We start from the raw sequence: 24,051 nt of genomic DNA, 5'->3' as shown, positions 1-24,051 counted from the left end.
CAGGCGCGGCGGTGTCGCCTTGAAACCACGTGACACCGTGACGTCACGACAGAGGAGAAGTGGCTTTGGCTCAACTCTTGCAAGATGGGCTGGGTGGGAATCGAACCAGGGTCTCCGGAGTGTGAGACGGAGACGCTACCACTGAGCCACGAGTACGATGCTTCAAAGCGGTACAAAAGCGCCTCTAGTGAATGCGGTGTTGCCTTAGAAACGAGCTGTTTCTAAGGCTCAGGCGTGCGTCGCTTGCTCAGGCACACATTTCGTTGCCGCGCCGAACGCTGCGTTGCTCGACGCTCACCGCGTCCAATGCGGGACGTCCAAGGCGAAGCAGAGTAACGCATGAGTTGTTTCTTCGTCTAGCCGAACCAAATATAGCCAAGCAACAGCAGTTCACCAAGCTAAACAGTGGTTCAACAACTAAAATAAAGGCTAGTATGCTTCGCATCCTGGGCTTAACCTTACCTAAGCCACAGCCATTTTTGAACTGTATTGTATTCGATCTGTATTGTAACTCTGATATTCGCACTGTATAAGGCTTACAGTCATGAGTGTCTGTGGAGTAAAATTTATCTTGGTGTACTAACGCGTCGAGACGAGTTTCGCCGTCACCAGCTATTTGACCTTCATTTGACCGCAGCTGCGCCGTAGCCTTGGCAACACATCACGTGACTCGCCGTGCCGAGTTCGGCCGCCACCGCAGTCTTGTCGCATGCGCTCTCCGCAGCTGCATCACCGCCTTACCAGGCGACTCCCCGCGCGCCTGGCTCTAGCCACTGTAGCCTGCAGTGGCTAAGAGGAGCAACGCGCTCGCTAGTCAGCGCGAGCTTGGCCATGGATGAGAGTGATGCCGGGCCGTCTTCTCTGTGCGTTGCGCGGGAGCGGGAGGCTTTGAGCCGTTGTCGCCAAGCGGCGCCTGACCATTCCGCGGATATCGCCCGGCCAGCTGCTTCACTGGAGAGGGTCCGCAATGCAGCAGGCTTCGCACCGTCGAGATCAATGTAGCGACCGCGTTCGCGCCCTGTCCGTTAGTGCTTCGTCGTTGCGCATGTTCGCGGCGTCTCTTTGTATGTCTGGCGTTTGCGCTTTCGCTATGGCACAACAGGCGTCGCACCGTCGAACGAGGCGTGTATACCTAAGCCTAATCAGTCATGTCCAGCCACCGACCTAAAGCATAACCGTCATAACAGGCTCAACGTGATTGTATACCTAAGTACAATAATTACAGCTAAATCAAAGATTAACCAAGGCTAAACCAAGCTTTCCATTTGCATATACAGCGTTAGCTGAGCTAAGTCGCAGCCAATTTTTTCTAAACCTGCAAATACGCGATGGCATTGGTACCACTCTCGTGTTCGTTAGCCGCTTCTTTGAGAACGTTGAATTCCCGTGTAGTTTTCGCCATGGTCGTATTGTGCTGATACCTCAGCGCGATCTATAATTATTTCCCACTGCCACACGTAAAATTGAACAGGGCTCAGGCAGTCACGCTACGTTTACTGCAAACCGGGACGTACCCCACTCCGTATTTCATAAATAAAATTCGCCCCGAAAGAGAAACTAGGAAAGAATGTAACGTGTGCGATGGCATCATTGACATCAGACACATACTGGCGGACTGTCCCGCGACTCTCACCGACCCCGAAGAAAAATGGCTTTACTGGCACAAGATGATATCAAGCTCTTCATATCAAGATCAGCTACGGGCTGTCCAGAGGGTCCACGATGACGCCATAAGGCTCGGCCTGGCGGTGCCGACGTGGACGCGGCCCGCCTCGGTCTGAAAAGACCGGGCTTCAGGACACTAATAAAGTTTTGTGAATGTGAATGAATGAATGGACGCCAATCAAGTTTCTCAACGTTGACTACAAAACCTTCACAGCGGTTGTCACTAGATGCTTGGGAAGTCTGATGTCTTTCTTAATAGGGCACCATCAGGCATGCCCCGGCCCTGGCTGAGAGGTACATAGTCTCTCGTTCGTTAGGCGCGACGTAGTGACGTACACGCTGACCAGGTCAGCACGTGGTATCTTAGTTTCACTAGATAAAGAAAAGGCATTCGATCGCCTTGAAAGCCGCTACATATTCAATGTACGGACCTCGTTTGGCTTTTCATCAAATTTTGTTGAACTCATTACGAATACCCATTTAAATATCCAAAGTAGATTGTTTCTTGATGGTTGGGAAAGTGCACCATTTCCCGTTACTCGTGGTGTTCGTCAAGAGTGCCTTCTGTTCCCAGTACTCTTTGCGCTCAGCCTTGAGCCATTTCTGCTCTGGGTACTGAGAGACCCTTACGCCTGCGGTCTCCCACTGTCTGGTAGGGGTGCTGTGAAGGTGACAGCCTTCGCTGATGCCATCGCATTTTATCCCAGGAATGAAGATAGCTTAAGCCGTTGCCTTGGAAATTTTCACTGGGTACGAAAACATTTCAAGTGCTGCGCTAAATTCTTTTTCTAAATGTCGTTATTTGTTCATTGGTTCACCACAGACACGCCAAAGTACCCGTTTCCGCGTGCAAAAGTCTGTATTTTGCGGCCCGGTGTGGTACGTTTGCCATGTTGAACAGCCACCATCACGGGTTACTATAGGTCCCTGCCGTCCCGTCTTGGTTCCTTCTGGTCGGGCAGTACAGAACTGGGTTGTCGTGTGGCACTTGGCCAATCACACTGGGTTCACGTTACCATCCGTGCCTGTCGGCAGCCGGCTGTTTGCTCTGCAATTTCTGCTTCACCTGTGACAGGGTGATCAGCGTCCTGTTCGTGAACTCGCCTGCTATTTCCTTGGCGCAAAAATTCGTTGCATGCTACCGGGCGTGCACCTAAATCGCAGACCACAAGTACACCCGCGTTTTACTTCACGGCCGTGGCATTTTATCGCCACGTACAATAGGTATGTCCTTTCGTAGACGTTCTCGAAAACCGTGTTGTGGATACAATGTCGGCCTTACTGCTTCTTCTAGTCCCCCCAGCGCGCCGCGCACGTTTCAGTAATGTGTCGTGGGGTGCGATGACGGCGTCATTTCTGTCTGGCCACCTACGCGACTTCATGTGGCGTTTAGGGTGGCAAGTGCTTCCAACTCGTGACAGGTTAGAGCGGTGCAACGTAAGCCCATCTTCGCTGTGCCCCAATGTCCCCCTTCAGGAATCCAATAAACATGTGCGGCTGCAATGCGTCATTGCCAGGTTATCTTGGAGGACCGTGCATACTGGTTTCCGTGGCCTTGGAGTTCAACGCTTTATTACATCTGGTCGCTGCTCACGTGGCCACCTCGCGCGACGTTTAGTTGCTGCGGGTGCCTTTTGTCTATGGCGTAATAGGTGCGAGGTAGTTGCCGCGGGATATCGCTGACGCGCCTGTTTCCACTTCTGGAGAGGAACTACTCTGAACTACTGTCGTTTCTGTCGGAGAAGTTGTTCTTCCTTGGGGAAGAGGAGTTCCTTCGACAGTGATCATGCCGTTTCCTGTCGGTGGTGTTGCGTACACCAGTGTAGTGTATCGTACTGCTGCCAATTTGTAGCGACTCCTGTTTATCGAAGCTCGACTGACGTTACTATTGGGTGGCGTGGCGTTGTAGGCGGGCTGTAGGCATCCGGTAGACCATGGCGACCAGGCAAGGACGAGACGATTTCTAGTGTGAAACTTGAACGGTTTATTCAAAGGTTGGTGAAACATGATAAAAAGAGAATGAAGTGATCTAAGAGTACATGTCGGAGCCCCTTAAATAGGTTCTCTAAAATCGTGGGAGGGATCTTGCTCCCGTCGACGTCACGTGACAGGCACAGAGTCTGGTTTGTGGATGAACGTCCTGCCGCCGCAGATACCAAGCCTGCAGCAGGGAAAGAACGTCCTGCCTCCGCAGATACCAAGCCTGCAGCAGGGAAAGAGCGTCCCGCCTCCGTAGATACCAAGCCTGCAGTTCTGGGATTATAGACGCTTATTCTTCTCTTTTGCGCGTTGCTGGTTGGCGGAAGTTCTCCTGTAGAGCTCGACAGTTCGAGGAAAGGGTCCCTCTAAAGTCGCAAACACACAAAAGGGGCCTGTAAACACTGCGGGGCGTCCGCCAGACCGGCATACACTCGAGACAACCATGGCGAATTAGGAAGTCACGCTTCGTTTGGATGAGGTATGGTGGTCGAGAATTCACTTTGCACGGGGTGCTAGAAGCCAACCGTAACAATGGCTGGTGTACGCGTATGGCTTAATTTTCGACCAGCCTTGGTCTTGTAACCAGGGAATCAAAAGTGTTCATTGAATGGTGCATAGGTGATCGTGATTTCTGTTTGCGCGCGCTCTCGTATACATGATCATTTTTGTATTACGCATCTCATAACATCACTACAATATTACGTAAAGTGTCTCTGTTACATCATCATTGTACATAACCATTGCTTACAGTGTGTATATATTCAACATAATTTTATATATGTGACAATTAGTTTATGTGTAACTGTGCGTTTCCGTGTGTCTATGTTAGTGAGTGAGGAGTCCGGCACTACTTTGAAAACGTGCCGTGTAGCAATGCTTCGTTTTGTGTATATGTTACCGTGCTGGTGGATTTGGGCCGTGATTTTGACTCATTGCTCGTACAGTCTCTCATTGAAATAAACTCTTTCTGAACATAACGCGTGAACATGACACGCCGTATTCCCATATGATCGTTTCAGGCTCTAATACCACTGACCACGATGCTGATGACGGTATAAGAAGGCAAGCAGCGCTTGCTTGCCCGCTTCGCCATAGCTGCAACTGACTTGTTTAGTCCTAGAGCTGCAAAATTATATTGTGCTGTTAGGCAAAGACCCCCATTACATTGACAACTGTCGCCCGACGCAGGATTATTAGACCATCCTTGCTTCTGTCTTCTGTGTGGGTCAGTGTGGGCAGTACTGTAGGCGTAGTGAAAGCACGCACTTTACAACCTACCCCGTTTTTTTTTTGCTATGGCCCAGTGACTTCCTGAACGTTCTAATTTCTTTTGTTTCTTGAAGGATCATAATAGAAAACTGGGCGAGTTGCTAAAGGTACATTGTGAGGCGGCAGCGTTGCTGCAATGAACATTATGTAATGCCTCTATAACTGCTGGTATCTCTACTGAATCTAATGCCTTTTCGCAACCTATGAAAGCCATATAGAGGGGCTTATTGTACTCTGCGGATTTCTCGGTAACCTGATTAATGACATGGATGTGATCCATTGTAAAGTATCCCTTCCTGAAGCCAGCTTGTTCCCTTGGTTGACTGAAGTCCAGTGTTGCCCTTATTCTATTGGAGATTATTTTGGTAAATATTTTATATAATACTGGGAGTGAGCTCACGGGCCTATTATTTTTCAATTTTTTAACGTCTCCCTTTTTGCGGATTAGTATAATGTCTGCATTCTTCCAGTTTTCTCGGACCCTTGCAGTCGATAGACACTTCGTATAAAGAGGCGTCAGTTTTCCAAGCATCATGTCTCCTCCATCTTTGATTAAATTGACTGTTATTCCATCTTCTCCTGCCGCTGTTCCTAGTTTCATGTCTTGCATGTTTTGCCCCCTTCTGACTTCATCGCTAGCTGTAGGAGGAGTTTCTGTATCCTGTCATTACTGTTTATAATGGAGGTATCCTGACTCCTCTGGGTACTGTGCACGTCAGTATAAAATTCTCCCGCTTCTTTTACCATATCTTCGAGATTTCTGATGATATTACCCTGCTTATCTTTCAGTGCATACATCTTAGTTTGTCCTATGCCAAGTTTCTTTCTCCCTGATTTCAGGCTGCATCCAGTTTTTACGGCTTCTGCAGTCCTTCTCACGTTATAGTTTCGAATATCACCTATTTTCGCCTTGTTAATCAGTTTTGACAGTTCCGCGAATACTATCTTATCTCTTGAGTTGGACACTTTCATTCTTTGTCATTTCTTTATTCGGTCCTTTGTTACTTAGGAGAGCTTACATATTGGTTGCCTTGGTGCCTTGCCTCCCACTTTAATTGCTGCCTCTGAAGCCAGCCTAGTTGCGGTTTTATTCATTAGCTCTATGTCGTCATCATCTCTCTGTTCTAAGGCTGCATAATTGTTTGCAAGTACCAGCCTGAATTTGTCTGCTTTTACCCTTACTGTATCTAGGTTGACCTGCTTCTTCTTGACTAATTTTGCTCTTTCTCTCTTAAAATTGAGGTGAATCCTAGCCCTCACTAACCTATGATCACTGCAGTTTACCCTACCTATCACTTCTAGATCCTGCACTATGCTGGTATTAGCACAAAGTATGAAGTCAATTTAATTTCTTGTTTCGCCTAAAGAAGTATTAAGTACGTGTACAATGATAAACAACGCGACTAGAGAACCTGGGCAGGGCTGGTGAGGGTTAGTACCATGGAGGCCACGTTTCAAGATTCGTTCCGTGTGAAATGGGCATCGTCTGTCAATTTACATTAACTTTCCACAAAATATATGGTTAGTTGACGGTCCGCGCATATCCTCTTTCTACTTCATTCTATACAGATTTAAAATTAAATTATGGGGTTTTACGTTCCAAAACTACTTTCTGGTTATGAGGCATGCCGTAGGGGAGGACTCCGGAAATTTCGACCACCTGGGGTTCTTTAACGTGCGCCTAAATCTAAGTGCACGGAGGTTTTCGCATTTCGCCCCCATCGAAATACGGCCGCCGTGGCCGGGGTTTCTGTATTGATCTCAGCAGCACTGATTCCTTGGAGCACAACTTCTTGCACAGTGGTGAACGTAGCGAGTTTTTAATGCGAGAGCATTCTTTGCTAACCCCACCCACTGTGGTCTGTCGGTGAGTCGGTGAGTCGGTCGGTTGGTCCGTCCGTCCGTCCGTCCATCCGTCCGCCTGTCCTCGAAACGATGACCACGTAAAAAAATAAATTATGAAAATTTGGTCCGCTGCGATGTATTGAACCCAGGCCAGCAACGTAGTAAGCGAGTAGCTATCCTGGACGCATAGATAACCTTTCTTAAGTGCTATTTATTTTAGCCAGTTTAACGCTCTAGGCGAGAATTGCACAGACACTATCCAATACATCATACATCGATGGCCTGAAAAGGACCTGGAAAGCACGGTGTTTGCGCTTCGAAGCACAGAAAACTACAAGCATTTCTTGCACTTAAATGAGTGGGAATGGCATGCAAGTAGATAAAGAGGTTGTACGGTTTAAACTCTGTTAGGTCGTAAATGTCCAAGCTAACATTCATTGAACTGAACTTCAATTTGGAAGAAACAATGGGTTCAGCACTGCGCTGGAGTATGCGACGTACAACTTTTAACATGGCGTGGAGTACATCTTTCACCGATGCCACGCTAAGAGTTGTTAAGCGGCGCGGAGTTGTCCGTGTCATATTTCAGCACGCGGTGTCGCGTTATAGCTGTCTTGAGTAAAACAGGTCAAGTGAACAATAGTGTACTGGCAGTTGAATAAAGTATCTGCGGGCGTGCGTGCGTGCGTGCGCATGTGTGTGTCGTGCGCATGCTCTCGTATAACTTAGGCAATAATCGTGAATGGATTCTGCCCATCTTTTATTTATTGTTATGCAGTACCTGATCATCTTCAGTAACGAATGTAGACAAGGAGAGGAATTGTTGGCGCGGCGAGGCAACCAATACAATTCCGTTGATGTTCTGGCACTCGGAAACGTCCCCCGTCTCCTATCATGCGGTTGCATTTGCTTCTGCCTTCGTTATAGCTGTACACTAAGGCGCAACTGATAAACTAGGGCGCACGTGCACTAATGTTCGCAATAATATTGTACCAGGAGGAAACTACAAGAGTAATGACAAGATGAACCAAGTCATGCACGTGCTTACCTGAGTTCTGTGGGTCACTTCCTTGAAGCCTCACTAATGGTCGCACTAATATTGTGCCAGGAGGAAAGTACGAGAACAATGAAAAAAATAAATCATGCGCGTGCTTACCTGAGCGCTGTGGGTCACCTCCTTGAAGCCTGTCGCTAAAATGGCAGCAGCTTCGTAGCCCGGCTTCTGAGTACGCACCACGCCTTTGTAACACTCGTTAGCGATGTTCGAAACGACCATGCATGGCGTGTGTTGGGAACGTGGGTCCACCAGGAGGTCTCTTCTTTAGTTACCTCCGGGTGGGTTCAGCATACGCACCACCTCGGTCATTTTGGAATTGTATTCTTCCCTTTGTGCTGCTTCCGACGGGCAGAGCGATACGTATAATTTCATATGATCCTGCCGGCATTATACTATGGAGTGAAACGTATTACTTGATGCCATGACGAAAAGAATAGAAATTACACATGATTGTGTACGGCGTCTAGTGTCTCCAGAAGATGAACAGATCGTCTGAAGAGTAATATTGCGCCTTATTCTTATGTTTATTCTCGACCTTGGACTTTGACTTTTGGTTACAAATTGCAGAGCCTGAAAAAGGTGCTACAGAAGGATTAAATGCTGGCTTAGGTCGCCAGGCTAAACACACCTGCTCCTATATCACCCCAGACTACTTTTGTTATTAATACGAAAACACTATGTGACTTATGGAGCGGAAAATGCAGCACCGTGGCCGTAGATGGTACAAAACGTCAAATGTTCACAGAAACGCGCTCGTGCTATACTGCTCGCGCGTTCGTCGGCGTCTTCTTCAACAGCTAGCTCCGATGCTGCTCATCATGCCAGCGTTCCCATAGCGCCCCTCCCTCTGCGAAGGCGCTGACGACACTGGCCCACTGCCGGTCGTTACGGTGGTATCAGTGAGTTCTGCTGTGCTCTCCGATGGGCGAACCTTTGACTTTTAATAAAAGTTAGTAGCTGCGCCATGCTCCTTTGGACGTCCACACAAGTACGCGAACGAGGCCGAGGCACGTGATGCGAGGAATGATGCAAGGCAATGTGAAAGCAATACCATTACGTTTCGCAAAATGAGTCATCATCGGGAAAACGCCGCAGTGCTTCCACATTCATCCACGCAGGGGTGCCTAAGGGTGATTTGCTTTTTGACATGTGCGTTATAAACACGGAGAAGCGAAGTGAAAATTGGACAGGTTAGACCAGAGATGGTCCCAGTTTACTACTGTGCTGAGAGAGAGAACGAAACCTTTATTTGAATCAGTGACTTGTCACTCAAGGTGGGAGGGTCCCTTATTCCAGGAACCCTCTGGCTTGGATCGCCCTCCGGGCCCGGGCGACGAGTTCGCGCTGGTCGACCAGGTCAGGCTTCGAGATCGCAGCCTCCCACCTTTCAGCGAGGAGGTTTGGGTCTTCGTCTGCTGGGGCTACTAGTTGTGCCGCTGTGGTAGTTTCTCGGGTTTTCTTGCATTGCAGTAGGAGGTGCGCCAGGCTGTCTGGCACGTTGCAGTCTGGACAGGTGTAGCTGTATAGCGTCGGGTGGAAATGATGCAGTAAGCTTCCATGGGTAAAGGTATTGCTCTGGAGTCGCCTGTAGTCAGTGCCTTCGTTTCTCGTTAGTTTTGGATGTGGTGGAGGGTATACCCTGCGTTCAAGGCGATAGTGCTGCAGCAGTGCTTGATAAATTAGCGGTATTGTTGCCGTTTCCTCCGCTGATTTGGGTGGGTGGGACAAGCCTAGAATCTCGTGCGGGGAGGCCCGGTGGACGCTTGCGCGGGCCGCGGTGGGTGCCGCTTCATTCCCCTCGAGTCCCTCGTGTCCCGGAACCCACATGATGCAGGTGTAGGGGGGAGGAGTGTCGCCACGTTTCAGTATCTTGATCGCTTTTGTAGAGATCCCGCCCTTCATGTAGTTACGTGCCGCTGTTTGAGAGTCGGTGAAGACCACTATGGCATGCTCGCTTGTATGGGTGGCGAGTGCTATAGCGGCCTCCTCAGCTGTGTCGGCTCGTTTGGCGAGGATGGTCGCCAACGCCAGTGTCGTACCCTTGTGGTCTGTGACGCTGATGGCGAAGGCATTTCGGCCCGGATACTTGGCTGCGTCCACGTAGCGCGCCTGCGGGTTGTTATGGTGCTTGCGTCTGATGGCGTTTACTCTGGCGAGCCGTCTGCCTCGATGGTGTTCTGGATGCATGTTTCGAGGTATCTGAAGAACTTGTAGACATTCTCGGATCTTCGACGTGACCTTTTCTTTACATTCGCCATCATGTTCTGGGTTGGTTACGTATCCTGTGCGTCGGAGGACTGCTCGGCCTGTGGTTGTTAGCTTGAGTCTCTCGATCGGGTTGATGAGGTGCGCTTCCGCGAGTTCTTCCCAGGAGTTGCGAACTCCCATGCGAAGCAATCGGTCAGTGGAGGCGGTTGTCGGCAGTCCTAGGGCGAGCTTCGTGGCCTTTCGTATTAGGAGGTTTAGCTTTTGTTTCTCGGCTGTCTTCAGGTTGAGGTAAGGAGTTCCGTATGTAATGCGGCTGTAAAGGAGGGCCTGTACCATTTGCAAGGTGTCGTGCTCTTTGAGGCCATTGCGGCGATTGGCCACCCGTCGTATCAGATGAGTAAGCTGTGCCACGGTGTTGTGTAGCCTAGGGAGTGTGGCGCAGCCGGACCCGTCCTTGTGTATATGGACTCCGAGAATACGAAGTGAGTCGACCTTCGGTATCGGGACTCCCTGAAGAAGGACTTGTGGGTCCGGTGCGTCGTGGCTTGGGGGCCGGCCCCGAGTGCGTGCCCCGAGTACTAACAGCTCAGATTTATCTGGGGCACAGTGGAGGCCGCAGGTGTTGAGGTACCGTTCGATGATGTTGGCCGCCTCCTGAAGACGGGCCTCCTGTTCGCCCGTGCTCGCGCCTCTCGTCCACAGTGTGATGTCATCTGCATATAGAGCATGGAGTATCCCTGGGACGGTGTCTAGAAGGCGGGGAAGTTGGAGGAGGGCCACGTTGAAGAGGAGTGGCGAGACTACCGAACCTTGTGGCGTACCCCTGTTAGATAGGTCAAATGCCTTGCTCCGGAGGTTGGCAATCCCCACCGTGGCCGTACGGTTGGTGAGGAAAGCGCGCATGTAGGCGTATGTTTTAGCACCGCAGCCGATATCTTCTAGGTTACGGAGAATGGCTTCATGGCTCACGTTATCAAAGGCGCCCTTTACGTCTAGAGCTAGAATGGAAGACTTGCTGTGTTTGCTCAAATGGTCAAGAATATCTTCCTTTAGCTGGAAGAGGACGTCCTGCGTGGAGAGCATCTGGCGGAAGCCGAACATGGTGTGTGGATAGCGATCGTTTTCCTCGAGATGTGTGGTGAGCCGCTCGTTGACCATGTGTTCAAGCAGTTTCCCGGTGCAGGATGTAAGTGAGATGGGGCGGAGATTTGCGATGGAGATGGGTTTGTTTGGCTTGGGTACCATGGTTACCTCCGAGTGTTTCCAGGCTGTTGGTAGCTCGCCCTTTATCCAGCAGTCGTTATAGTACCGAAGGAGAGCCGTCAGCGCCCGAGGAGGTAGCTGTCGAAGGTGCTTGTTGGTGACTCTGTCTTTGCCCGGGCTCGTATTGCGTGTTAGCCTAGAGAGGGCCGCCTGTAACTCTGCCTGTGTGAAAGGCCGATCTAACTCTTCGTTCGGCGCTCCTTGGTACTCCGTGGGGGTGGAAAGGTTGGTGGTAGTGGTTTGAGGGTTAGCTGAGCCGTGTAGCTTCGTCTGAAGTTCTTGGAGTAGCTGATCCTCTGTGCCGCTATAGTTGTGGATTAGTCGGTGAATTGTATGTCTTTGTTGGGTTTTGGTGTGGGTGTCGTCGACCAGGGCTCGAAGTATATGCCAAGTCTTCTTTGTGCTGAGGGTCCCTTGAAGCTGGTCGCAGAAGGATCGCCAGTTATGGCTCGCTAGCTGTTCAGCGTACTCCTGTGCCTGCATGCTTAATAGGGCAATTCGGCGCTGGAGCTTGCGGTTGAGCTTTTGGCGTCGCCATCGTTTGAGGAGCGATCGCCGAGCCTCCCATAAGTGCAGTAAGTGGTTATTGACCGCCGGGTTGTCCTCGTCCAGCTGAATCATCCTGGTGTGGCCGTCAGCCGCCCCTACGATACCATTCAGCCATGCTTTAATGTCTTTGATGTCCGAATCGTTGTCAAGCTCATTCCTATACGCGTTCCAGTCAGTGAGTCGTGCCTTTCCTGTCTTGGGCGCGCGGTGGGATTGTTCAACCTCGATTTGAATTATGTGGTGATCGCTCCCTAGCGTGTCCGGGAGTCGGGTCCACGTGGCCTTTCGCACGTCTCGAGTGAACGTGAGATCAGGATTGGTGTCCCTCGACACGCTGTTGCCCACTCGGGTGGGTTGGAGCAGGTCATTCCATAACGTAAGACCGTGCTGCTGTGAGGCGTCGTGAACTCGTGCCCCTTTCTTGGTGGTATTGGGGTAGCCCCAGGCCGCGTGTGGGGCGTTAAAGTCCCCTACTACAACCAGCCGGTTGCCGTTTACGTTCTTGCGAGGGTCCCGGACGAAGCGGTCATAGTGGAGTAGCTGCTCCCGCGGCGGGCTGTAGAGATTGGCCAGGTATAGGCTCTGTTGATTCTTGCGAGTCGGCAACACCTCCACTATGGTGTGTTCGATTTCAGTGTCTTCAATTTCGTGAGGCTGTGCAGTTAGTGTCTTCTTGACAAGAATTGCGGTGCGGGCAGTCTGTGCCATAGTGTTGTAGACGGGGAGCTTTATTTTCATGGTGTTGGTTTCCTGTAGCGCGATCATGTCCGGATTGTTTGCTTTGAGATATTCTTGCAGGTTGGCTGAGCGGGGTCTATAGGATCTGCAATTCCAGTGCTAAATGCGGAGGGTGGGAAGCTGCTCGGTATGTCTACGTTGGGGAGCCGCCATGTTGGTAGTTGTCCTCCACCTGGAGTAGGTGGTTTGGTGTTGTCGAGCTAGAATCCTCTGCGGATTCCACTCGTGCTGTCTTTCGTCCTTTGCGTTTGGTTCCTAACTGCTCCGCCAGATGTTCATGAGTCACGAAATTCTTGTAAGCATATGTCATGAAGTTGTGTTGTTGTGCCATGAAGCCATCCAGTTTGGCGTCGAGTGTGGTGACCGTACGGGTTAGTGGCTCTACCTTTTCCAAGATTTTAGTTACCACTGTCTGTATGGTTCTGTCTGCTGATGCGAGAAGTTTTGTAGTGAGGGTTTCCTCGAAGACTTGAAGGCGTCGTTCAACAAGGTCAAGAATCTTCGCTTCATGTGCTTGCAGCCGTTCGTCTACCCGCTTCATTATTCTAGCTTCTACCTGTTTTAGTACGCTTGCTTCTACTCTCTTCGCTACTTCTCCCTCGAGTTCTGGCGTGTTGCACTCGGCTACCGGTTGCTGTCGTATCGTCCTCTGTAGATTCTGTACTTTATGTTCGAGAGTCCGTATCGTCGCTGTCTCGCCCGAACTGCCCGGGTTGCGTGAGGAATTCGAGGCGCCGCTTCCGTTCGCCGCGGCGACGTAAGTGATTCGCCTAACGGAGCGAGACCGTGACCGAGAGCGGGATGTAGAGCCCGATCTTAGGATAGAGCGAGAGCGGCTCCGGCTAGGTCTTTGTCGAGGCGAGGGCCCCCGTGAGCTGTCCGAGGTGGTAACCAGCGCGGGGAAGTCTTCGGTGCTCGAGCTCCAGTGATTCTCTCGGGCGCGAGCGTTGTCAAGCTGCTGTCTTCTTACTTGGTAGGGAGGCGGGTTGTTACGGAGCTTCTTCTTACATTCCTTGCCTGCCGTTTCATGGTCTCCGCCGCAAATCTTGCACTTCGGGTGACAATCGTGTTCTTCCGTGACTCCATCGCGCCCGCATGTGTAGCAGAAGTTGGCTCTCGGCTGAGGACATATATCCTGTCGGTGTCCTGAGATGAAAAAAAAATGCAGATTACACGTATTGTGCGAATCAGCGTTATGCGAAGCATTTTGCAGGCAGCTCGCAATGCAGCATTGTTTGGGATCCCGTAGAGCGTCACCAGGTGGTGGACTAATGTGTTTGTGTGAATTCAGTGTTTGTGCGTGATGCGAGCACAGGGAACTGGGACTGCCTATAGTGCCTGAGCGCGATAACAGCAGTAAGTCAACGACGACGGTAACAATGATTGCATTACTTCTACGAAAGGTCGAATTGATGTGAACTAACTGCTTGGAGGTGCGAGATGGGTAAGAAACGCGGAAACTAAGTGCTCACTGAAGGCAGCACGGGCTATCACTTGAGAACACAAACGGATTACTTGGCGGCGATATTCTTGCACAACCTGAAGTCCCGTGTCCTTTTATAACCATTTGGATGAGTTGCTCACCTTGGCGGTACCTTGATTACGTTGCCCTAATGGAATTTGATGCAGTGTTGTCGTACTCGGACACTATGCGCCCCAGGAAAGAGCATGCCTCCACATTTGCAGCTATAGTTTGCAGCCTGGTAACGACGGGAAGTACCGTGAAAATCCGCTAACGAAATTTGGGAGGAACGAGGAGGCAGCGTGTTGCAGTTCGACTCTCGGAAATGAAGGCTCGTGGGAACCTTGCTTTCCATTCGCTGTTTGGAGGGATGCTCCCAAATCCTGGTGTTTTGCTACCGAGATGCCAGGATGTTCTTCGGCGTGCCAACTGACTCGAACGCAGATGCCGCGTGAGAATCAGACGTGAGAGACGGATTACGAAGCTGGAATGATGATGTAGCGATCATCACGAACACAGTCATAGTCATCGACCCAAGTTAGTAGACTACTTGGTCCACTCGAGTGGCATAAGTTATTGTCGCGGTAATTTCATGCCGTGTTTGCATGCATGCGCGTGATGAGATTCATGGGAATCATGTCATGGCTTGGCATACAGATCATGGCACTCAAGCCAGTCATTTTAGGACATACAGGACATGATACGTCATTAATGTCACACATGGATGTCCATGATACATCCCGTTAGATAAATGCATGTCATGTCAGTCAATTCATTATAGTAATCTCATTAATGACATTCATGTCATTACATGTATGACATGTCATTCATCTGAGTTCCAATTGCTTGCAAGTTAAATACCATGACACGAAGAACATGCTTGGAAACCATGACGTGATTGTCATGAACGACATGTGGTGACGGCATCATGGTCATCTTTTTAACTTGATATCTGTTGGGGTACATGTGGCGATACATGCGTGCGTGGCATAACAAGACATACATGGAATGACATGCTCGTGCATGTCTTATCATTAATGTCATGCCAAGCAACTTATGGCATTAATATCATGACACGCATGTCATTCATGTGATTACATTTATGCATGCAATGTCATGCAAGGTCATGCACGCATGTCACGTCAGTCATACCCAGTTGTATATCGAGTTGAACGATGACCACGACAGCATCATTGCATCCATACCATTTGAGTCATGACATAGATAACATGACAAATATGTCAGTATTGTCATTCATGTTATGCATGCATGCCCTTGCTGCAACATGGCCCTTCTGAGTTGAAGAAGCGACCATGACGACATCACGACGTAGTAGGCTAGATAGATAGATAAAGACGCTCGGAACGCCCGAAGTTCCCAATAAACGCTTCGCATTAGATGAATGTGAATGGAAAGAAAATAGAAAGAAAGGATAGAAATAAATTGAATAAAGGACAGTGAAGTAAACCGGCGCTGATCGTGCAGATAGCATACAAAGCTGTCAGAGCCAACCAGTCCCGCCGTTGACAATGTTCCAGTTGACCAAAGGCTGTGCATTCTACATATGCGCACTGTCAGATATGGGTACATACAAGACGGACGCTTCCTGATCACCACGATGCGGTGGAGCCATTGCGCTTGTTACAGCCGAAATTTCCTAGTGGAACAAGAGTGCTCAAGTTTTGAGGTGTGTTGTTAGCCGTTCGTGAGTGTATGTTTGTAAGCAACAGGCTAATCACATCATCATCGTCATTCCGATGACTTGTATCAGACTTCTCCTGGCTGTTCGTCCATTCTCAAGGAATGGTGCCTTCAGCAGCTTCGTGCCGGCTCAGCTATGTGCCAGTCCGCGTGGCGAGAAAGTTGGGCAATTTGTTGTGCGCGAATGGCGACACTAGGGCGGCATAGCCGCGCACCGCTTGTCTTGCAGGGCTTGTGCTCGTTTTCTTTACGCCATGAATGCATTACCGACACCCCCAAGCGTGTGTCATTGTGAAAGTAGTAAAGAGTTCGTTTGGATCTATGAGCATCTGTGCTTCTTTTTGTTATTCTGTTTTGTTGACGGCAATCTTCCCATTAGCTTATATATCAAAATGTCTGATCTTCCACTCTCCCACTACGATTTTGTTTCTGTGCTATCCAAAAATAAAGGCAATATCATCACTAGCGTCAAGTCGCACATCCGCTTCTCAATATAATACATGAAACTACATTCCAAATGGTTCACATCCTGTATTGGGTCACCATGTGATACGCACTCGCTCGCACACTTTTGCCTTTGTTCAACTCACGGCTCCAAGAAGTATGAAGCTCGCAGTGTCACTAAAATGCACTCGATAACGTTTATTAAACATCTTTATCGTGGGCCAAACAACATTCACGAGGAGTGGTCCGTTCAAACACATTCTCTTAGGTCGTCTCGTGAAACACTTGCGTTTCGACGCATGGTATTTTCTTTCACACAACACCCGCTTTCAAGGAAAAAAAATGAATCCGTGTCATTCAGAGGCGTACATACTTGTAACTTCATTTCATTCCTTGCAAACAGGTAGACGGCAGAGCAATTGGGTTTTGACCACGCGGAATAATATGCGCTAGGGATGGGGTGTGTGTTTACTTAGGGCCTCGGACAACGCAAGGCTGTACAATGTAACGGTTCGTTTTACGCAATTATACTTATTCGTTATCACTCAATCACTTACGACCAGGCGATACTAGCGATGACGATACTTCGTCAAAAGCGCGAGCCGTCATCATATATGCAGGCTGCGTAGTGGCGCACCTGAGACGCGGGACATTTGCATGGTGAATTCAAAAGTTCTTTTCATTCCTGAAGGCATCAGAACAGGTGGCACACCCCAAGAACCGAGTGTAGTCAGCTTGGCGATCGCAGGCAATGCAGGCCGCATACGCTTGACAAAGACTGTACACCTCTGAGCAAATGTACGCGGACCAGGGAATCTTCAATTAGGTCGATTTTCCTCTCCGCCTAAGAATGCAACTTGAAATTAAAGACTGCAGTGCGAATTTGGTATTGCGCACTTTCCACTACACTCGTCGATTTGCGTTTGCGCGTCAGAATCATGAGTAAATTAACTTTTATTTTTCGGCGAACCTATGGCCAGTATATTTTGCTCGCTGGCGCACATAGGAGGAGCGCCGTTCAGACCACTGATAAATCGCTTCTGATAAATCGCTGATACCACGAATAAATCACCCAGACCGCTAATAAGTCACCAATGATAATTCATTAGAACTGTTACGTTATCCCAGCCCCGTAGTGCTGAATGCGTTTCTTGCTTGGTCGCATATGTGTTACGTATATAATAGCGAAGAAAGCTGTCGGTGTAACTCAGGACAACCTCTTCGACGTTTCTTAATTTCCTTATCTCTGTCGCATCAAGAAGTAGGCTTTCTTAGGGACTTTATCCCCGTTCATGTAAGTGCTAAAATGATGCACGACTGAGGCGCATTTGTATATTGTTACATTACGCGGCTGCGCACGTAAAGGTGGAAGCAATACTCAGCGTGATAAGGTGACAAAAGATCTGACACGCCGTCAGTGCTTTTGTATTCTTTTTCTGACCGTATTTAATCTTGTCGCACTGAACACTACTTCCACGATGAATATCAACCAACTGGCCCAACTCGCCATTCAGGTAGATGTATTCGCGCGGCTGATACTGTGTTATCTCCGCTGAGCAGGAGTCGAACGTGCGATCGCTTCTCTCGGCGGGGTCAGTTCTCTCAACACAATGAAAACAACGCAAAAGTAGCAAACGATGATGAGAATTTGTTTTTCCGTGCAACGTGTCTTAGAGGCTTGTTGAGAAAGCTTTAGAGGAAGCACTGAAGAAACCTGGAGTTCACGCTGAACAGTAAAGATTTCTTAGCACGTCAAGAGTTGCAGGTGACCTCCAAGGTTAACACCCTTAACATTATATAAGATCGAAGCCTCGATGGCGACAAGAGAAGTTGTCCTCTTTCCTGACTGGTTATGGCAAGTAAACGAGACGATAGCTGCGACAGACGACACAAAAACAGCATGAAATAAGGTTTCGTAGCTGTTGCTGTGGAAATCTCGCGTCAGACATTTCGCTGCGCGCTAAATGGTAACAATACGCAGTTTTCGACGACTGCTTAGCTCAAAGTAGAGGTAGTGTGAGCTCACTGCTACACGCAATAAATATATTTACAGCCTGAAGTGTAAATTAGTAAACCATGGGACAACTGAGCACCCTGAGAGGCCTAAACATGCGTGCTATGCGCTGTGCAGCTTTGCGGAAAGCGTAATGAAAACTTGGTTCGTAGTTAGCTCAGCACGATTGCGTGTGAGTTGAGGCCTTGCTACACTGCGGCGCTTGACTGCTCTCAACGGCTTGGTCTGAAGTGTGTAGACCTCTACAAGCTCTAGAGTATGTGAGATATAAAAGCGGGTGTTCAGAACCGCAGCTCCTCCACAGTGTTTCGACACGGTCACAGTGGCCACATTCTAATTATTTTTCTTTGACTGGACAGACCGTACGCGGCCAGCAGTTCTTGTTGCAATGACAAAATTCTGCGATTTAAAACTCGCACGACTCCGATGAAGGAAAAACAATACGATGCAGCTCCTGATATTGTGGTGCGCTATGCCTGTTGACAGGGCGTCAGAAAAAACCGTGTGTTGCTTTTCATTGGTCAGTACGCAATGTGTTGCGACGTTTACTTCAGTCTTGTTTTACTATGTTACGGATTCAGACGTAATCTTGCATTCTCCAGCATCTCTCACGCCTTCCAGGCAAGGAAACTATCCTTACTCCAACCTACTCTGCATTGCTTAATGAACGACAGCCACCTTAGGAAAAGATTTGCACTATTCCTCATATGTGGTTCTTCGCAGTTTATACAACGGCTTCTTACGCTGTCAATAAGCTGTCTTACAGTGTCTATACGACTGCAAGTTATTGCTCTCGCACTTGGCAGTCCACATAATATGAGGCTGCTTATATCAGTGCGCATATCAATGATTGTAATCAACCAGATTACTGTAGGAAGAGGCTGGACTCCTTGTTTTCTGTAACAGCAAGACACCCGTAATATGTGAGGAGCACGAGAGAAAACACACAGTTAAAGCTACCTTGGAGTGTCCGGACCCGTCAAAAGTGCTTATGTTATGTTCTGTAAACAGGCAAAAATTTGGATATATTTTAATCGAACACGACTCGCACTGTGTATCATCTTACCATTGCAGCAATGCGTTTTTAACGGGCCGTTGGGGCAGGTTCTTGTAATAACAGAAACAAGAACAACAACAAATTTACGCACTGCCGCCTGCAATCGTAACATACCCCACAACATTTTTCAAACCGCGATAGGACATCACTTCACTGAACAGGTGTGTATTATTGTTACACACTGAAGTCCCCATGTCGAGACGTGGTCGCGTATGGCTTATGTTGAAGTGAAATGTGCTCTAGCTTGTAAACGTTATTGTGTCGGATGCTTCTTCTTGGAGGCAGAAGCGCTGTAGATACGTCACTTCGAAAGCCTTAATACTATGTGAAGGCCGGAATTTGGTCACGCATTTAATATACGATCGAGTACTGAACGTATTAATTGAAAACCGCTTCACCATGGTTTCGCTAATGGAACTGCGGCTCTTCGCTACGCATCAGAGGGACGGTAACACTACAAAAGGTAATACTTGCGTGACAAGCTGAAACAATCTCCAGACCACGCGACACAGAAGAGACGCGTCCTTGAACGCGTGTGCTCGGTATTCTTGCAAGCAGTTGTCAAGTAGACTTTACCCAAGTTTGAGGGTTACTTACCCTGCTCTACCAGCTTAACGCATAACCATCGTGTTGTGTGCACCACCATTCGCTTACCACGGAGCTCGTGCGCTGCGGCATCTCTCTTTATTCATTTTGTTGATTTTCCTGTACAAATTGTCCTACGTCAACACAGTGTGCGCGCTAGACTGGTGGTAAGTGCAACGTCTCAGGTCATTTATAAAACGCGAAAAGGTGACTTTAAGAACATGCTACACGAGTCCAAGCGCCATGCGGCCGGTAAAAAATTGTGTGGTGCTTCCATGTGAACCTCAACACATAGAGGCGGCAGCCTCGGTTCTGGTATACATGAACTGCAGAGTCTATACGCGAATGTGATGTCGCAAATGTAGTGTAGTTATTGTTCGGAACCTTCAACGCGTCTTCAAAGACGCGTTGCCTATTTTATTGTCTGTGGTTTGGGGGCCAAAAAATGGAGGTTGTATTTAGCAATTCGCTGCATATTCGCCTGCTTGAACTTTTATTGAACTGCTAATAGTGCGGCGCCTAGCTTCCCTGTGAAAAATTGTCCTATTCAATTTAAAATAGAAATTACGCTGTCAATACTGGAGATATTACGGCAACAATCTAGCGCTTGGTCATGTGATCCGTGGCTGGATGAGTATACACTGTGCAAGCAATGGTGAGCCGCGATTTCGGAATGGCCAACATGTACATGGGAATAGGCAATAGTATTGTACGACGACTGTTTCACCAGGGCACCACCAGTTAGGATTACCACTTATCTATTTTTTTTGCGCACGAATTGTATTTTTATTGCACAAGAACGAACTCGTATAGTACTTTTCTTAAATGAGCTTTCAGACACATTCGAAGTCATAGTGTTCAAGCGACTTCAATAGTTTACAGTTAATTGCAAATATTCTCTTTTTGTAAACAATCTCTCGAGTCATGATCTCGAGTGTCTCTATGTTCTGTTCTGTTGAGGGCTAACTTGAACTTCTTGTTTCAGCGTAGTATCTGCTAGTTACACTAAGGTACTTAGCTCCAACATTGTAATTTTGAGGCCCCAATGAAGCTAGTTATTTCATGCCAAAATTTGGCGTTAGGTTTACAGACATTAGTTGACATTTCCGTCGTTCAACGACGTTATCTTTTCAACGCAGCTTGCTTCACTGCAGTGATGGCTCATTGTGCGCACACATATTTGCGTGCGTCCCAAAAGAATTGCCACACCCGGGCGTGGCCTTTATGAATGTTTGCCACGATCATCTGGTACAGGCCATCAAAAGACCATGTGTGACTGTCGCGGCGTCTGCGCAGGCGTCTGCGCCTTGAAAGTCGACCGCGGAACATGTCAAATTAGAACAGCCAGTACTCCTAGCTCTCATGGCAACAGAACAACGTGAATGTGACGCGCCTGCTTTATATTGAAAGGGGCATTAAAGAAAAATATTAGGTCCAGCTAGATTGATAGGTTATTCCTCTACAAGTCCATTATTGTTTTCCTTGCGCCAATATGTCATTGTGTTGCGTACAAAATGGCCGCTGAAGGTGTCGCTACTGCTCCTCAACTTGAACTGCCCGCGCCGAAACGGAGGTGTTGACGTGTTCACCACGTGACCTCCCTCGACGCCTCCTTCTGTAAGTCGGCCATTGCTGACGTCACATGAAAGCTACTACAGCCCACAACAGGTGGCGCCAATCCGATTATCTATTTTAGTAATTTTCTCGCTTATAAAACTCTGTTCTCGCTACGAAAAACATATTGGTTTTTGCAAAAGCCTAATGTGTCAATCTAGCTTGACATAATATTTTCCTTTAGTCTCTCTTCAAGCGTCACTTTTCGTGACACATGAGTGCGCAAAAGAATCCCGGTGTGTGCGCAACTGTGACATCCGGTGCTTCATTTCTTGCGGACCGGACCTTCAAGCACCACGTGAATTTGACATCATGGGGAAAATCTGATTTTTTCGTGCACTTTCGCGGACGCACCGACATCCGAGACACCAGAATGCACGCGAACATTGATGCCCATTGAAACAATGAAACTGTGCTCGGTGTTGGCCCAATATAAACCACAGCGTGTCTGTACACGCTTACACGAGTGTGATATACAATACTGGTGCCACATGAGACTACACAGTGGCACACACACGCACACATAAATGCATGACACGCGGGAGTAACGGCCAGGACAGCACCGCAGAATGCCGAGGACAGGGGCGGGGTCTGCTTCTTTTAGAGCAGGGCGCACAAGACTCCAGCGTCCTGCATCATGTTCTGCAGCGGCACCTGCGTGTCCATCGGCAGAAGCTCGACGGTGAGCTGCCTCTCGGAGCGCTCTTGTTGGCATCTGTGGCAGTCGCACGCCACCCGAGCGCCACCCGCGGCGGAGGCTGAGGGGCCTCCCTCTCGCATGGTGGATGACGAGGCGACCACCTTGATTTCGTCACCGTCATCATCGTCGCCGTAGTCCTCGACGATGGCGCCTGGACTGTCGTCCATCGCTCGGCGACCTTGCCTCCTGCCCGCCGCCATCGCCTCCGCCTTGGCCAGCATCTGCTGCTGGTGCTGCTGGAGCTGGTGGTGGTACTGCAACCGCTGCTGCTGCTGCAGGTAGAGCTGCTGCTGCCTCTGCTGTTGCTCGAGGGCTAACAGAAGGTGCGGGTTGCACTGGGGGCAGTTCGGGTCCAGCTGCGCGGGTTGAGACTTCTTCTTGCCGAACAGCCTGAATTTCTGTGCAGTAGGGTTGGGTCAGAGGTTTGAAAGAAATAGAGACAGAGGGTAGTTTTATTATGAGAGAAAAGCCGATAGATAGGGATGAACTACTGTGTTCTAGCCTGCGGTTTTGCGTAGGGGTAAGGGCGAAACGATAAAATCACAGAGATGAAGTGAAGGTGGTGGTAAGGAAAGTACGTGTTCATGAATAAAAAAACAAGCAGAAATTGGTATTAGTTATTACAGTCGAATATTCAGTTCGCTTTCTCTCAAACATTCTACAGTGGCCTTCAAGGCCTGGCGCACATAGTATTTCGGACATGGACGGGGCTAATGGAAGAATCCGTAAGTAGTGAAAGCCTCCGTGGATAGCTGGGCAAGTAAAAGATCTTGCTTTTTATAGCGAACGTAGGATTGCCGTGGGGAGACGTGTTGGATTGTCGTTTATTCTTCACTTTTTTTAAAGCGAGTGACACTAATAATTACAAAGCTTCTAGCCTCATTTGGAAAAATGACGCTAATTCGGTGGCCGCGACGTACCAACTGCACAATCGGTAATATCTCACCAGACGTATATACGGTGGTTGGACAAACCAATCTGGCTCCGTAACAAAATTACATTTTTGAGACTCGATCATTTTGTCAAGGAACCAAACTTGCTTCAGTGGAAGCGGAGACCGGTGGGCCGGAAGAAAAGAAGGGTCAAGTTGTTTCCGCTGGCCTCGCCTCCATCTGATAGCCAGCTAACGAGTATTTCGGCGGCACTAGGAATTGTGTAACTTCCTTGCACCCGTCTGCCGCTTGGCACAGCATTGAATCACGCGTAAGAATTGACGCGTAAATGCTGTGTCAGTTTTTACCCAGGATCCAATGCGTCCCAATCCGCAGTGTCATTGTAACCACGATGACGAAGACGTGCAACATCTCCTTCTCCAGTACCCAGGACACGATACCGCGAGGTGAAGACTAAAGGCTGGTTTAGTGTTGTTAAACTATAGTCTTCTAACTCTGAAAAGAACATTTGGCCCTTGGCCAACTATATCGTGGCAGACAAGAGCCCTTGGGGATTATACAATCTTTTGGCGAAAAATAATCAAGAATATTAGGCTCATGCTAAACGTTCGCGGTTGACCTTTTCCTTTTAATATTCCTGAATTTCCCTTTATATACCTGAGGTTTTATATGTCGTATGTGTGTAGCTCACGCCTTATTTGGTTATATGTTGTTATTTGTCTTGCTATGTAGATATATGTAGATACGTCAGCCGTTTCTTTTGCGAAAGAGAGCTTATGCGCGTGTATACAAATTATTTTGTGCACTTTCACTTCTTTACAGAACTGTGTGTCCTCTCACTCACTTTTGCGCACAGAACTCTGCAAATGGTCGTGCTATTTGACTGTCTCCAGTGCTTATCACTTTTGTCTCGTCTGTGCTTTTAGTTTTGTTTGCCATGCCAAGAGGACTACATAGCCGGGGCAAGTAATGCCAACGTCTCTTTTGATTTCATAATACTAATAAAG

The 24,051-nt window shown here is 48.6% G+C and overlaps 1 protein-coding gene and 1 long non-coding RNA gene across 3 annotated transcripts in view; one reads left to right on the top strand and one right to left on the bottom strand.

Annotated features, from left to right (window-relative positions):
• LOC135901180 (uncharacterized) overlaps positions 1-24,051 on the top strand; it is a 472,757-nt gene that overhangs the window by 5,731 nt on the left and 442,975 nt on the right. The window lies entirely within an intron of this gene.
• The window catches only part of LOC135901178 (uncharacterized), a 273,193-nt gene continuing 268,607 nt past the window's right edge, over positions 19,466-24,051 (bottom strand). For both annotated transcript variants that reach the window (XM_065430868.2, XM_065430867.2), the window contains exon 5: positions 19,466-22,549. In XM_065430868.2, coding sequence (XP_065286940.1) covers positions 22,052-22,549 — 498 coding nt within the window. In that variant the 3' untranslated portion in view covers positions 19,466-22,051. The remainder of the gene's footprint in view (positions 22,550-24,051) is intronic.

The sequence above is a fragment of the Dermacentor albipictus genome, chromosome 4 (genome assembly GCF_038994185.2).
Source record: "Dermacentor albipictus isolate Rhodes 1998 colony chromosome 4, USDA_Dalb.pri_finalv2, whole genome shotgun sequence".
NCBI classification, from domain to species: domain Eukaryota; kingdom Metazoa; phylum Arthropoda; class Arachnida; order Ixodida; family Ixodidae; genus Dermacentor; species Dermacentor albipictus.
This window is presented reverse-complemented; position numbering and strand designations above follow the sequence as displayed.